Genomic DNA, 16,496 nt, shown 5'->3' with positions numbered 1-16,496 from the left:
TGGTTCTGGTCCACGCATATCTTTGCTTTTATCAAACTTCAGTTGGTTGGAAGTGAATCAGAGTTCTCATGTATCCAGAGAGGTTTACTCGGTCTTCTCTCTCATGGAAGAAGGCACTGGTGATCTGCTCCCCTAGGGGTTTGATAGCAAGCTCTGGAATCCTCTGGAAGTCTTTCAGTGGTACCATTCTCTCCTTTGTCCAGGCTGGTAAAGTGGCTATAGAGATAGGAGATTTGACTCTGGGAAAAGATAGTTTCTTTTTATTCCTTCAAATTCTTCATCCCTCAATAATGTGGAGACCGATGAGCTCCTTTGGAGGTGGCAGCAGCAATGGGGAAGGGGAGGAGGGAGAGGGGAGAAAAGGACAGGGATCGGGAAGGGAAAGGCCGAAAAACAGTTTTTATATCAGTGAAAGTACTGATCTTCCCTGAAGTACTCATAAATATATTTTGAAAACATTAAAAACTTTGAAATTCCACTAAAAACTCTCACATTTATTCTGAATTTTGGATAAAATACTATTGATTTCAGTTTCATTCCATTGGCTTTTACTCTTAACAGGAAAAGAAATTGTTTTTGTCTCCACTGCAGATTTCCTCTGTATTAGAGATGATTCATGCTACTTTTTGTTTGTTGTCTTATATTGTGTAATTCCTTTTTAGGTGTTGTTGGAAAAAATTACATGCTTTGACCACACTTCATCATAAAACATTTTTCCTGTTCATTGAAACAAAACACCATGTGCTCTTGCTGAGTAAACAGTACTGACCCAGATTCTTTTCCACAGTTGCAAAAATTCTGAATTTATACCAAGGAAACAGCTTGATACTTCACCCATTGTTGTACAGTTTCTTTTGTTCAGATTGTGTATGAGAGCTCTAAGTGCTTCAGCAAAAATATATATTTTGTTAAATCCTAGATAAGTTCTATGGAAGGGAAACAAGGACAGATGGATGCTATGGAACATGGAATTAGTCTGGCAGTTATAAAATAAAAAGATCACTTCTGATTTTAACATGATACCTCAAACCTGAAACTTAATGTAATAGACCATGTTCAGTTGTGCTGTGCAGGGTGCAAGGACTATTTATGAGAAAATCAAAAGGTACCCCTGGCATCGGGATAAGTTTTGACAAACACCACCAAATATTGACTTTCCCCTACTACCTACTATGCTTTATAAAACTATGAGTGCTATGATACTTAGTGTCATTTAAGACCACTTGGGGCAGTTAGGTGGAACAGTGGATGGAATCAGGAAGAGCTGAGTTCAAATCCAGCCAAAGAGCCTTACTAGCTGTGTGACCCTTGTCTAGTCTGTTTGCCTCAGTTTCCTCAACTCTAAAATGGGTATAACAATAGTACCTACCTGGAAGGGTTGTTATCAGGATCAAATGAGATAATATTTGTAAAGCACTTAACACAGTGCCTAAAACATAGTAGGTGCTTAATAAATGCTTATATTTTTCCTTCCTTAAGTAAGAAATACTCTGGGAATGAAGTTCTTTTAGTAATAAGTCAGCCATATATAAAAACATTTTTCCAGAATGTGCTAAGTAATGCTGGCTGGCATTATATGGCCAATTAGTATTCCCACTAATTTACCTATAAAAATAAATACAAACAAATATACATTACCCAGCTTTTTCTATACAACTTCTATTTGTCCTGATATGTAACATACTGATGAATCTATGATCTACTTGATAGGGATACTCCCTCTAAGAATGCAGATCAATTTGGCACCTTCCAATCTTATATAGCTTTCATGCATGTTGACTCATAAATTTGCCACAGGAAGTCCACACACTCCTCAGCAGAAGCTCTTCAGTCTCAGCAATGGGTTCTTGGGCCTCCATGTTATTGTCAGATGAAGAACTCGAGAAGATTCAAAAAAAAGGGACCAGACTGAAATTCTCTCCCTCTTCATCTCTACCTCTTGACTTCCTTGGAGTCTAAGCTAAAATTCCATGGGATCTTTGAAATATTGTGATGCTTATATCCAGCCCTACTGAATAGGGCTCTGTTAAAAAGTTTAAAAACACAAATTATTAATAAAATTCTCAAAAGCTCTGAGCCCCCGGGCAATTTTTGGCTACCAGAACGAAACTGAGCCTTTCCAGCTACTTAGATTCATGGTAATCAATTATATTGACTTTTGTCCTTATCCACACTCTGCTTAAGACTCTAATTTGAGATGCAATTAAAATTACCTTTATCAATAAAATAAAATCCTTAAAATATAACCACAAGACAAATTTAAAGGAATAGGGGAAACACTTAGTAGTAAACAAGGTCATCTTTTTGCACGTGGTAATAAAATAAAAGACGGACCCAGAGAGTGGAGTTACCATTGTTAAGGCACTTAAGGTAGGCACAGTTCACTCACTCTCTACTAGATTCTCTTAAGGTAAAGGAATGAGCCAGGGAAAGAAAAATATTCCAGCCATTACAAAGCTTAGGAGCTCGTTAAAGTATCCTCCATGTTGCTTGCTGCTACTGCTGTTGTCACACCCTGTGCCCCTTGGAGTTTCTCTTCTTTATTGTCTCTTGCAGAACAATTAAAAACTGCCACTGTAGCAGAAAACTCCAGGCTCCAGTTCTGTGATAGCTCTTTCCTTCCCTGGGCTAGGGAAAAATCACAACTTCCAGGATCTTTAGCAACCTCGCCATCTTTGCAAGGCAGCCAGTTTGGGACTCACCTGAGTGACTGTGACATATGCCAGGCAAAGGATCTAATTCATGCAGGAGGGTGGGGTGTGTGCATGTGAAAAGAATATAATTAGAAAGGAGATTTCTCATGTGGTTTTCTCAGGTGTTCTGCTTCCTTCCCTGATGAAGTTCTAGGAGCTGATCAAACCATTGGAAGTGCATCTTGTTATCCATGAATTTTCATCAGGAACTAGAATCCTCCACACTCTAGTTATGTTAGATGGCAGGGAGCCTTCTATCTAGACCAGTATTTCCCAATCAAAACTAAGCCCACGGATGAGTCAAATATATACATTCTCTGCTGTGGTGCCATTTCACTGCCTGTGTTTTAATGTGGTAGCTCAACATCTCAGAGCATGGAAAATTAGGATGATGAAGGGAAAGTGAAGCAACTGAATATATGAAGAGCAAAATATAAGGAGAAGGAGAAGTCTTCTATTTCACTGAGAAGTCAAGATAGGGAAGGGACAAGAGTGTAGCCAGTATAGAGGTGATGGCCTGGGGGGGAGGGGGGAGGAACGGATGTGTGAAGGCATTGGAAGTCATAGTAAGGATAAAGAATAGATTTAGAAGTCATAAGGCAGAGGGGAAAATGGAATGGTAAAATATGATCAAATGAAAAAATTCATGGTTCATAAACATGGAGGAAAAATCTTTGTGGGTGATGACAAGCTAAAAAATTGGACTATGTGTAGTTGAGTTACAATGAAGGAATATGTCATAGGAACTGGGTAGATTAAGAAATGGGGAAGTTGGGATATTTAAGGGGGTATCAATATGCATACTGAAGTCCTTTAGTAAGAGGAGAAGAGTTGGAGTGGAGAGAAAGACTATGAGCCCTAGCTCACTAAGCACTGAAGTCATTGAGGAAGGAATGAAAATGCCCTGTGGATCAGTAGAGCATATCTATCAGAATCTGGTCAATTATCAATTATATCAATTATCTTATCAATTTGATTAGTATGAATTTTAAAGGAGGAAATGTTGTTAAGTGATGGTGGTACAGGAACAGTTTGGAAGCAACAATGGGTACCATTCCTTTTTATGAAGTCCAGGGAGCAGAGTGAGGTTCCTGTGTAAAGAGGTTTCTGTGGCATGGTACAAAAAGTCCAGAGAGTCAGGAGGGCAGCATGAAGAGGAATGAAGACCAGTAAGTAAGAGGGTATGAGTAAAAGTACAAACAGAACTGGAAAAGGTAGACAGAGTTGCACTGGCACTGGGTGGGAGCCAGAAGACAAAAGGAGCAGCTCCACACATTTTCACCAACTATCTCACATGCTTGAAATTCTCTCCCTCCTCATCTCTACTTCTTGACTTCTTTGGAGTTTACTTTCTAGAAGTAGCCATTCCTGATGCCTCTTAACAATAGTTCCTTTCCTCTGAATTACACCTAATTTACCCTGTACTTCTTTTATTTGAACTTGGTTGTTTGCATGTTGTCTTCCCCAGTAAACTGTGAGCAAATTGAGATGAGGAACTGTTTTTACCTTTTAATCTCCAGTGCTTAGTATAGTGACTGGCACCTAGAAGGTGCTTAATAAAAGCTCCTTGACTTAATTTGAAATGTGTTAATTATGGATAAGGCATACCAGAGAGCACATGGAAGGATAGTGAGATCTGGTGTGGAACATTGGGAGGGTAGGCTTGAACAGGATAGGAGTAAAGGAGCAGATAGCTAGGGATGGGGAATGGAGTTTCTACTTCAGTCTAGAATCATTGGAATAAGGAGAGTAAGAGGGTTTGGAAATGTAAGAACTACTGAGGAATGAACTCAAGTGGAGTAGCAAAAATACTACCCATTATTACTTCCAAACTCTTCCTTCACCACCATCACTTAGCAATATTTCCTCCTTTAAAGTTCATACTAATCAAATTGATAACCCAGATCAGATTCTGATAGATATGATCTACTGATCCACAGGGCATTCTCATTCCTTCCTCAATGACTTCAGTGCTTAGAGCTTAGCGGAGAAGGGAGGCATGTGATTAGATTGTTAAAGCTCCTCCCTCTGGAGAGGTAATGAAGTTGTGTCTTGAGAGGCCCAGGCTTCCTCTCTCCCCACAAAAAGCAGGAACAAGTGAAGGCATGGCCTGGCACCATGTCAAAGGAAGAAGGTAGAAGTATGAAGCAGGCCAAGCTGGGGGGTGTCCCTGGTATCACTAGAGAAGGTCCTGGAGAAAAGACAGAGGGCAGAAGAGGGTGGTCAGAATCAGGGGCTGGTATAGGAGTCTCAAGTAAGGTCCTGGGAGTCATGTGACACTGATCTCACCAGCACCTTTTTCTCTCTTCCCATAGCTGACACTAGTAGAAAGCAGTTTGCTTTTACCTGAGAAGGAGTTCAATGGACCTTCCCTGTCCTTCTTCAGGTTACTTCAATTCTCCTTCATATTCTCACAGTTTGGGAAGCATGCTCATCATGTTTCTTTGTAGCAATAACTTTGTAATGATTTCTTTCTTCTCTTCTTTCAGCTATTTTTATTCTTCTATTTGGCTTATTTCTTGTTTTGAGGTATTGAGATAGAGGTTGTCTTGGAGGCATTCTCTTACTCCACCAAGCTGCTGGAAGTCTCCAGTAGTAACTGACAGCATGTGAGTATGAGTGGAGGGGGATGTAGGAATAATCCAGAGTTGGGGTTTGGTAAAACCTAAATAGGACAAAAAGACAAGGGATTTAAGGTTTAAAACACAAGGTCAAGACTAAGAATGAAGAAAAGTGGGGGCAGCTCGGTGACACAGTGGTTGGAGCACCAGTCTGAAGTCAGGAGGACCTGAGTTCAAATGTGACATTAGACAAGAACTAGCTGTGTGACCCTGGGCAAGTCACTTCTTATTGCTTCCAAAAAATAAAAGAAAAATGAGCTCCTATTAGGGTGATGTATTAATTAGGACAAGAAGAAATGGAAATAAAATTAAGAATGAAAAATATGTTTAGGAGAAGTAAGACACATGAAAAAATGGAAACATAGGAAGTCACATTCAAAGAAGAATTTCAGTTAAAAATCATGGATTGTAATTATGAATGATAGTGAGAGCTAAGATGTGACCATAACTATGGTTTCCTGATGTAGAGTTAAGATGGAGGTTATAGGAGTTGAACTGAAACATTATGGTGTTAGAAGATGCATCGCTACATGTAGTGAAGTCACTGAATACGAGACTAGGGTTTGGGCTTGAAATGAAGACTGATCATGTATTATTCCCCTTGAAGAAGGAGGAGAAATAAGCTGGAGGTCAGTGGATGGCTGTGATAAGATTTGTCCTGGGTGATCTAGATCAATGGAGTGAACTTCAAAGGAAGAGAGGTTGATAAGTGATGGTGGGGTGGCAAAAGGATGGTCTGGAAATGGCAGAGAGGATGGTATACCTACTTCTCCTTCTGCTTTTTTGGAGAGCATGAAACACCTGAGCCTGGAAAGGGTGGTGAGGGATGTAGTACATTCCACAGGGAGCTACATTTCCATTAATTGTTGTGTTCATCCTTCGTTGCTGAAGAAGACCGTGCCATTGAAGAAATGATGACGCCTTGCACTTGACTTTGTTTTGAGTGAGGGAGGGCTGTGCAGCTCACCAGCCTCACTTCTCCTCCAGAGCCATCTGAATCCAGTGACCAGATATGCATCAGGATGACTGGAGATGACCCAGAATGCACTGGGAGACCTTGGCCTCTTTAGGCCAAGGTCTATTCAGGTACTCACTTAGGGTGAGGTAATGCTCATTCATTGAACAGGCCTGTTTAAGAAAGGGACAACACCAGGTCCCTGCCTAAGGGCTCTTGTCTGGACTCTCCTGGCTTCTGAGTGATTATCAATAGTAACTGCAGCTATTTCCCTCCCAGCCTGATGTCTTTTCTTTGCCTCATTTCCGTTAATACCAGAAGATGGACAGACTATGAGAAGATATATAAGATAAAGGAAAGTTTGTTAATAATAGAGCTGGAATTGTGAAGGTACAGTGAATAGCCCATGGAGTATGGAGAGGGCCATATAGAGTGGACAAGGAAGAGGTAACAAGAAGAAAGGATTTTGGCCTCAGCATATTGCAACTCAGATCACAAGGATAAAGAGAGGAGCTGAGTATGTCCCCATTATAGGATGGGGAAAAAACAGACAAACAGATAGATAGGTAGATAGACAGACAGACAGACAGATAGATAGATATTATAGATAGATAGATACATACATACATATATACATGATACTTGCAGAATAGGATAACCTTAGAGGAGAAGGCTTGAAATAAGGGGAACATGAAAAGCCTCATGAAGAAGAGGGTATTTGAAATGTCTTGGAAGAAGCCAGGAATGTCAAGAGGCAGAAGTAAGGAGGGAAACCATGTCAAGAATGGGGAAGTCAGCATAAAGAGCCTTAGATGGGAGATGAAGTGTTGTCTATAAGGAACAGCAAAGCAAGTAGGCTAGATTTAGAAGACTGGAAGGGTAGAAAGAGGTAAAGTTGTGGAGAACCTTAGATACTAATCAGAGGACTTTATATCTGATCCTCGAGATAAAAGGGAGCCACTGGAGCTTACTAAGAAAAAGAATACTGTCAAATCTACACTTTAGGAAGATCATTTTGGCAGCTGTGTAGACACAGGATAGAGTGGGGAGACATTTGAGGCAGGGAGACCAATTAAAAGCTGTTGCAGAAGTCTAAGTAAGAGGTGATAAAGGTGTGAACTAGAGTGGTAGTGGTGTGATTGGAAAGAAGGGGGGATGTGGTAAAGGTAGGAATGAGATTTAGTAACTGAATGAATATTTGGGGTGAGAGTGAAAAGTCCAGAATGAAGCTTTGGTAGTGAACAACCTGGATTATGGGTTACCAAAGCTTCATCCTTTCATTCAGTAATGGGAAGATTCAGAGGGAATGGGGTGGGGAGGTTTTGAATTTAAAATGACTCCATGACATTCAATTCAAAGTATCCAGTAAACAAATGAAGAAGTGATTTTAAAACTGAGAAGAGAGACAAGGTCTAGCTATACAGATTTTGGAGTCATCTGTATAGAGATGAAAGTTGAACCCATGATTGCCAATAATATCACCAAAAGAGACAGAAATACATAGAGAAAAGAAAAGGTCCAAGACAGAGTTAGGAACACCCACAATCACAGGGATTAGGAAGGATGAAGACACAGAAAGAGTTTGAAAAGGGGTAGTCAGGTAGACATCCATTTGTCTTTTGGAAAAATATATTCTCCTGTTAGCCCTTAACTTCAGAGTGGGCTACTGCTTTTAATCTGAATGATAGGGATCCATTGCACATTAAGCCCACAGGCATTTATTAAGTACCTACTGTGCCAGGAACTGTACTAAATGCTGGAGATAAAAAGCAGACAAAAAAGGTCCCTGCTGTCAAGGAGAGCTCAGTCTAAAGGAAGAGACAAAATGCAAACCACTTTGTGCAAACAAGTTATATGTGGAATAAATTGGGGGTAGTCTCAAAAGGAAACCTTCCTGTGGAAGGTGAGACTTCAGCTGAGACTTGAAGGAAGCCAGGGAAGCTAGGAGATGAATACAAGGGAGATCAGCATTCCAGGTATGAGGGAGAGCCAGGGAAAGGGCTGCAATTTGGGAGATGAAGCGGTGTGTGTGTGTGTGGAGCAATATGGAAGCCAGAGTCACTGGATTGTAGAGGACAGCAGAGGGAGAAAGATGAAAGATGGGAAAGGTAGGAAGGGGCCAGTTTATGAAGGGCTTTGAGAGACAAGCAGAAGATTTGATCTTAGAGATAACAGGGAATCACTGGAGTTTATTCAATGGTGGGGGAGAGGGGAAGATGACAGTCAGATATTCTCTTTACGAAGGTCAGTTTTTAGGTGAATGGAGCGTGGATTGGAATCAGGAGAGACTTGAAGGCACAAGAGACCAAAGAGCAGGCTATTGCAGTATTTAGGCACAAAGTGATGAGGGACTGGACTGGCGTGGCCTCAGGGTCAGGAAAAGGCACATGCAAGAGATGTTATGAAGGTACAAACACTAGGACTTGGCAATTCATTGGATATGGATGGGGGAGGGTGAGAGTGAGGAGTCAAGGATGACATAAAGTGAGAGGCCCAGATGACTGGGAGGATGGTGGTATCTGCAACAGTACCAGGAAACTTAGCTGTATTTCTTCCAGAAACCATTCACATCTATCTATCTATCTATCTATCTATCTATCTATCTATCTATCTATCTATCATCTATCTATCTATCTACCTATCTATCTATCTATATATACATATTGACATTTGGGATTTTGTATCATTAGCTAATATATGGTAGGAAGAGAGCAGAATTCCGTTGTTTGGATTAATTTGTCTTATTTTAACGTATAACAAAGGTCTCATATTTTAAGAGTGAAGCTGTGTTAGATAAAAGACATGCATTTCCACTTATTGTTTTTTTGATAATTCATTTTAATGTGGTATAGTGGAAAAAGAGCAGGATTTGACATTAGGGGCCTTAGATTCAAACTCTAGCAACTTTGCCCCTTACTGTCGTTATTCCGTTGTTTCAATTGTGCCCAATTCTTTCCGGCCCCATTTGCCATTTCCTTCTCCAGTTCATTTTACAGATGAGGAATCTGAGGCAAACAGGGGTTAAGTGACTTGCCCAGGGTCCCACAGCTAGTGTCTGAGGCCAGATTTGAACTCCTGAAATCTTCCTGACTCCAGGCCTGGCACTGTCCAAAGCACCACCTAGCTGCCACTTACTAGCTATGACCTAATGTCCTTCCTGGTACTTCACTTTTAGCATCTATATGTAGTCCGCAGGTAGAGCTATCTGGCAGGCTTTATGGGTTGAAGGTGAAGGCCCACTCCTTTCTCTGTCAGGGTACTGCTCACTTACCACCCCTCCACCTGCTTCAACCAGATTGTCTTTTAGTAAAGGCCTCTACTCCAACTTTTAGTCAGTGCCTCACAGGGATAAGGAACACACATTAGCTTCTAAACAACAATGAAAGACTGAGGCTCCTCACCTCTGAGAAAAGCTTCCAACTTTTCTCCAAACCTGCTAGGCTATCTTAGTCTATTTAAGACTTCTGCATAGTTTAGGGTAAATAATCTAGGGTAAATCATTTAATATCTCCAGCTACTTAGCAGTTTGAGTTATTAATAATAAAAGTAAAAACTATAAGATTACCTCATCATTTTTACCTGGGGGATGGGGAAAAAAGAATCCTTCAACCCTGGGACTGTCTTTTTACCTTCCCTTGTATCTCCAGAGTTTAGTGCAGTTTCTGAAACATAGTAGGCATTTAGTAAATGCTTACTGACTGATATTTAGACAGAAATTTATCCCTTATTTCTGAAATCATACATCATTTTACTAGCCTTTTGTGATATAGTCCCTCTGTACACAATTCATAATAGATGTGAAGTTTTATGTGAAAAATATCAGAGATTGGGAACAGCTTAAAAGAGATGTTTGGAAGTCAATCTCTGCCATCTGCAGTCAGAGGGAGAAGTTACTGTACTTCCTCAACTTTTTTGCAGATCCCAAGGAGGAGTAACAGTTTAACAAGCTTCTGCCACACCCATCAGTTTTGTTTTTTTTTTTTAAATATGGTTGCAAGGCCTCTGAAGCCAAGTCTGCAGGTCTCTGAACTTGCAGCACAAAATACCTGTCCTTTCTCTGATGTTCTGTAGAAGCCTTGAGGAGAAAGAAAGGGTGCTGTCCTTTGCCACAACCTCATTTTGGGGTTCTGGTTGCTCCAAATAAACATGGATCCCATTGATATATACATTAGATGAAGAAAGCTAATGATCCATAGACTGAAGTCTACCAAAAAGGACATTCCTTCTTTCTTAGAAAGGGATTTGAATTTACTGTTCTCTTGTGAGACAGGTTGTCAGAGGCAGAAGAGGAGGCATTCTCACTATTGTCCACTGGGACCAGGAGTCTCCTGGGTGGAATGCCATTCTTCTGGCTTAGCTGTGGAAATGACAGACATGGACTGGGAAAAGGTGTGTTCTGAACCTAGACCTGGAAACCAAAGTTTTGATCATTGATTTGTTATTTTGGCTTGTGTAGGAGAACTGCCTGTCTGCTGCTCAGTGCATCATCCAGAGAGTATATGTCTCCATGCACTCTCGCTCATCTTTTTCCATCTTCCCTAGTATACCAAGAAAACAATGGGGACTACAAATCCCAGAATTCATGCCATTGGGTTTCAGAAATTTTCAGCTGAGAAAGTATGTTTGAATCCCTAGTTATACGTAAAATGAAGAGTTTGGTCCCTTCCAGCTCCTTAAGATTCCATAATCTTATTTGACCTTCATAATTCTTTGAAAGAAGTGCTAATTATACTCATTTATAAATGAGGAAACTAAGGCTTGAAGAATTTAAGACACTTACTCAGTTAATTATTAAGTGTCTAAGGCAGGGTCTAAATTCATACTCTAACAACTGCTTTTCATATTGCATTTCAGCTATGTGTCTCTTAACCAATTATTCTTCATGGTAGTTCATGGAAAAAAAAAACCAAACACCTAATGTATTTCCATGTGCTACTGGAATTTTCCTGTGTCTCAGCCAACTGACATTCATTTTTGTCTAAAATGGTCTCTAGGAGTTTATTCTCTTTCATTCATATGTTCATGTGCATATTTGTTATGGAAATGCATTTATATTAAATATGAAGCAGTGTGAAATATATATTTGATGTTTAAAATTTCAGATGATTTCTATCAAGTTCTTTTGGGACATTATTGGAAGGAGCTAGCCAGGGTTCTAAAGTTTAAAACTTAATCCTGAAGAAAAGTCTTTGTGTACCTTTATTTTGTACTATTTGTGATTTTTCTGTACAATTGTTTTAACAGTAATGTCTTTGAAAGTAGGAGTATCAGGAAAAGTAAAAGAGGTCCTAACTAAAGAAATAATTTTCAATTGTCATTCTACAAATGAGCTATAAAATAATGGAGAAGAACTTGATAGATAGAGGTAGGATGCCATTGAGTATTTCGGGAATTTTTTCCCCTGAGATTCTCTTCTGGCATTGAAAAAGGGACCACATGGATCATTAAGGCATTCTTCCCTACAACAGTGGGAAGCAGAGATAACCTGGTGGTTCAGTGGATAGCGCACTGGGCATGGAGCCAGGAAGACCTGTGCTCATATCAGGTCTTAAGACATTATTTCTGTGCCTCAGTTTCCTCAACTATGAAATAGGGATAATAGTATTTACCTCTCAGGGTTGTCATGAAGATCAAATGAGATATTTGTAAAACACTTTGCCTATAGTAAGTACTTAATAAAATGCTTGCTTCCATCTTTTCCTCTAGTAGCATCTGAACAAAAAGTCATGAGCTTGAAAGAAATGCATTGGAGGCAAGTTAGTATTTCTGTGAATGAAAACAGTTACCATTTGCCTTTGTCTTCTTGTCTCTCTTGAGTAGGAACTTCCACATTTATACTAAACTGTTTTAAGCAGTTGTTTGGGTTTGACAACATACGTATTATCCAAAATATTCTTCCAGTCTGTGTTCCAATTTCACAACATTTTTCTATTTGGTGATTCATTCCTTACACACACACACACACACACACACACACAAACACACACACACACACACACACACACACACACACACACACACACACACACACACTTCTTTATCCCTTCTAAATTTTCCTGAAGCCTGTTTCCTGGCAATTTGAGAAGTGAGAAATGTCTGCATGGGGGAAAAGTGGAGACAGGTTATGTTGTAATTTTAAAAAAGGAAACGTTGCTCCATGGCAGGCAGATCAAGGAATGAAAGGTCTTGTGATGTTTCCTTCTGCTTACATCATGTTCTCCTGCTTTGGTCTCTCTATTACATTCTATTATCTATCTAAGATTCTTCAGGGCAATTCTTAAAATTCATTAGTTATTTCTTGACTAAATGCTTTAATTCAAGGCAAGGCTATTTCACCTTTGTTTTCTTATGTAAAATAGGAATACAGATAAGAAAACAAATTCTTTTCCAGCTACAACGTTCTGTGATTCCACTCTCCACCTTCTTTATGTTAATGCTTCCTGGATTAGATTTTTTGAATGATAAACATGAATTTATAAATGATAAACATTAATGGTAGAAAAGATGTCATTTCTAATTTGTCCAGAAGAGGGCAGCCCAATGCTAGGTTCTCTAATAAAGGGCCTAAGTGTTGCAAAATACAAGGTGTCCCAAAAGATTTAGGGCAATTTTGGGTTATTAAAACTTTAAAACGACCCTAAGACTTTTTGGGACACCCTGCTTTACAAAAAAAGAAAGGTACATAGTGGAATAATGTTGATTCAGGGCCTGGGGGCTAGGCTTTTCATTTAATTTGTTAAATACTAAGTGTGAACCCTTCAGAGGGTAGAGATATTAGTGGGTGTACGGACAAAAGCCCTTCTGAACATATGCCCTGATTCTGAAATGTTGCTGAGCTATTTGTTCCTGAAAAATAATTTCTGAGATAATATTGACCTTTCATTAGATTTTTTTTTTTCTGATGCAGTTCTGACCATAGATTTCAACCACTCTGGGAACTTCCAGGATACAAAGTTTTTTTTCATTGTTACAGACTGGCAACTCATCCATAATTGAGAGAGTTGTCCAAGGGACTAAGAGGTTGAATGATTTTTCTGTGGTCTCATGGCAACAGTCATATATGTCTATCTGGAAAAGACCTGGAACCCAGGTCTTCCCAACTCCAAGGCCAGCTAGCCCTCACTTCACTACAGCATGCTGCCTCTTTCTGCATATTGTATTTGGATTAATCATGATTTTCTATAATAATGAGTGCAGTGAATAAAATGAGAAATCCTTTTGCATCAGAAGTTTTCCTTGAGCCCCTTCATGCCACATTCCCCAAATTCCATATTTCCCCTGTGTATACATTCTTTGTTTTCTAACCACAAACATTGGAAAGGACTTCTGATCTGTTACACTTGTATGGTGCATAGTTAATGGTATATTGCTAAAGAAAATGAAGCAACCAACAAAATTATTTTTTAAAAAAATGAAATTTCCACACATGACTATTATATAGTATTAAAATGTATTATGTGCAAAATCCATTCTTTGTCATTTACACAAGGGAATACATCACAGAATGTGCTGAAGGTTTCAGATATGTGACAAAACCAATGCAAAAAAAAAAGGTACAGATCCAAGTAATAGACAGCTACAAATTTTTACATGTAGCAGAGCTGTTTCCTTGTAACTACTTGGATTATCCACTGACAGAAGAACCACAATTTACTGCACTCTTACACAGATCTTACAAGCACATGCAAATTTAATTTCAATATATATTTCTGTAACTCAAAGGGATTTTTTCCAATGACTTTCTAGATCGCCCCTTTCCCCTAAACAGCATCAATCGGTACATATCCTTGTTTTCCACTCAGAACAATTTGATGCTGTTAGCTTTGATTTACTGGGAGAGAACATTAGTGTTATCATTGATTTTCTTGGTTGCTTTTTGCAAATTCTTTATGAAAGTAAATCACATTCGAGACAGATATTGCCAAGTCACAATGCATATGTACAGTACTTTAAGCAGACATGATTCCTTCCATCTCCTTCCCCCACATTCTGTAAGGAGCCTGACCAGCAGACTAACATTCATTCCTAGGTTATGTTCTATACATTCTCCCTCTTCCTTTCTCTACATTCAGTTCTTCCATTACTCCCAGCATCACTTGTTGATAAAAAACAAACAAAAACAGAAACAAAAACATACTGTGCATGAACAAAACTCAAGATAACAGTACATCAGACTTATCTACAGGCATTCAGAGGCCAGTGTCAGTGATACAAGTTGCTTAAAGAAACCTAGCAGTCTCTCCTTTAAAAAATTTGTCCAAATGTCCAGTTACAGAAAAGAGGAACTTCTTAATGAAATACTCTAAAACCAGCAAGAGATTTATTTTTTGTATATTAATGTTAAAAATCACATGCATAATTATAGAATATTTTATAGTTACAAAAATATTTTAAAAACCAACCCGGACAGTTTACCTGCAACTGCTATAAAAATTTCTATGAAATATAAAAACGGAGGCTTTTTATAAAAAAAAAATATTAGTTGTAGGAAAGGATGATGCAACCATCCACAGAACTGTGGGAGTTAATTGATGCACTGCATCGGACAGTCTTGTCAAACACCAGCTGGTGAGATCGAGAGAGTACTAGCCTAGGCAACAACAAATTTATCCAGCATATACACATATGCTTAAATCAAAATAAACCTGTCTAAAGGGTAGGTAGAAAATAGACCTCAGGATGCTGTCAAAATCAAGTGTCTGAAGGACACTGAAGGAGAAATCCTAACATTCCAAGAAACTCAGCTTGCTTTGCCTGAATACAGTGTAGCTGGAGGTAACCACAGCTGCCACCACCGTATGTATATTCACAATAAGCACTACTCACAGCTTGGCCACTGAGCAAGAGACTGGAGCCTGCCTTTCCGAAGCTCAGGCATGTGGCTGCCAAGAAAGTGACATTCCCAACAATAACTCATGTGCACTACTGGGAAGAACCCTGCATCCTCCTATGATGTGGAGACGTTTTCTTCTTCATTGTCTGGAAAAATGACTCCATATGGATCACTCTTGATTCGCTTGTAGACAAAATGGAAGACATGAGGTTGTGGCCTACTGTGCAATTCAGCCTTGATTTTCTGGGGGTAAGTATCTTCTGCAAGCTGCTGCCAAGTCTCATCGACGAAAAGAAAGAGGCTGTACTCCTCAGGGTGTTGTACTTTAAACTTCTCAGCACAGAGTTGGCACACATCTTCAGTAGTAATATAGGGCCTCACCAGCAAAGTCTTTCCTGTGCAACCACTGTTAACCTCCTGGAAGGCAACTCGGAGGTAATTCTGTAGCATGAAGAAACAAACAACCAGAAACAAAATCAGGACATACAGAGAATATCGATAGCCCATTTTCTTGGCTCAAATTGTTCAAAGTGATCAATAATCATCAGACTAAGCTATATCATGGGATGTATGTGAAATGAATTTGAATTCATTAAGATGTGCCTGAGACTTTCCTCCTAACCAGGTGAGCAAAGCTTTTTGGAATTTCAGTGTTTGGGGAGAAAAAGTATTTCTAGGCACACTTATGGCCTCAGTTATTTCCCATATTAAAACCTTAATTTGCAAATAGAATCAAGAAATACAGTGAGTCATTTCAAGGCCCTGCTTGGTACTGATCTCCTCACTTGTTAGACACTTGGTGCCCAAGTTATAGGCCTGGGGACCCATTCCTATGCTACTGCTTTTTTTTTTTTTCTAAACTCTTTGCTTCACCGAATTCAAGTGGGGATCTGGGGAAATACGTTTGTAGTTTGTGTATGTTATGGCATAAACTATCATCCGCAAGGCTTCTTAAACTTTTGACCCCTTTGGTGCTTCTCAAACTGTGGGTCACACATTTAAGAAGTTTAAAAACTGCTGAATTCTAGGGACAAAGAAGGTCACGAGTAGCTGTCAAATGTCTCTCTGCACACATACGTATGTATGCTTAAATACATATACCTGGTGTGTTGTATTCAGTTCCCCTTATCCCTTACCTCTCACCTCCTCCTCCCTCAAGACAGCAACAATGATTACTGGCAAATCTGTCAAACACCAAATGTTTATACTTTGAGCTTTGAAACTACTCAATGAGTTGAACACACATTCTCTCTCCTTTGACTCTGTTGATGTTTTAAATCCCCACTCCCACCATCATTTTCTTTCAGCAGTGAATGCACATAAATCACACAAATCAACAAGTACAAGTTTGGAGATTTAACACCACATTATGTATCCTATACTTCAAGTTTATT

The 16,496-nt window shown here is 39.4% G+C and overlaps 1 protein-coding gene and 1 long non-coding RNA gene across 14 annotated transcripts in view; one reads left to right on the top strand and one right to left on the bottom strand.

Moving 5' to 3' along the window:
- Nucleotides 1–16,496, top strand: part of LOC140520572 (uncharacterized) — a 40,870-nt gene that overhangs the window by 13,633 nt on the left and 10,741 nt on the right. The gene's annotated exons all lie outside the window — the stretch shown is intronic.
- The window catches only part of RIN2 (Ras and Rab interactor 2), a 244,203-nt gene continuing 241,407 nt past the window's right edge, over nt 13,701–16,496 (bottom strand). For all 13 annotated transcript variants that reach the window (XM_072634569.1, XM_072634565.1, XM_072634562.1 and 10 more), the window contains one exon: nt 13,701–15,543. In XM_072634569.1, coding sequence (XP_072490670.1) covers nt 15,217–15,543 — 327 coding nt within the window. In that variant the 3' untranslated portion in view covers nt 13,701–15,216. The remainder of the gene's footprint in view (nt 15,544–16,496) is intronic.

This window comes from Notamacropus eugenii, chromosome 1 (genome assembly GCF_028372415.1).
Source record: "Notamacropus eugenii isolate mMacEug1 chromosome 1, mMacEug1.pri_v2, whole genome shotgun sequence".
Classification (NCBI taxonomy): Eukaryota; Metazoa; Chordata; class Mammalia; order Diprotodontia; family Macropodidae; genus Notamacropus; species Notamacropus eugenii.
The sequence above is the reverse complement of the archived record's forward strand: the minus strand, read 5'-3'. Positions and strand labels throughout refer to the sequence as shown.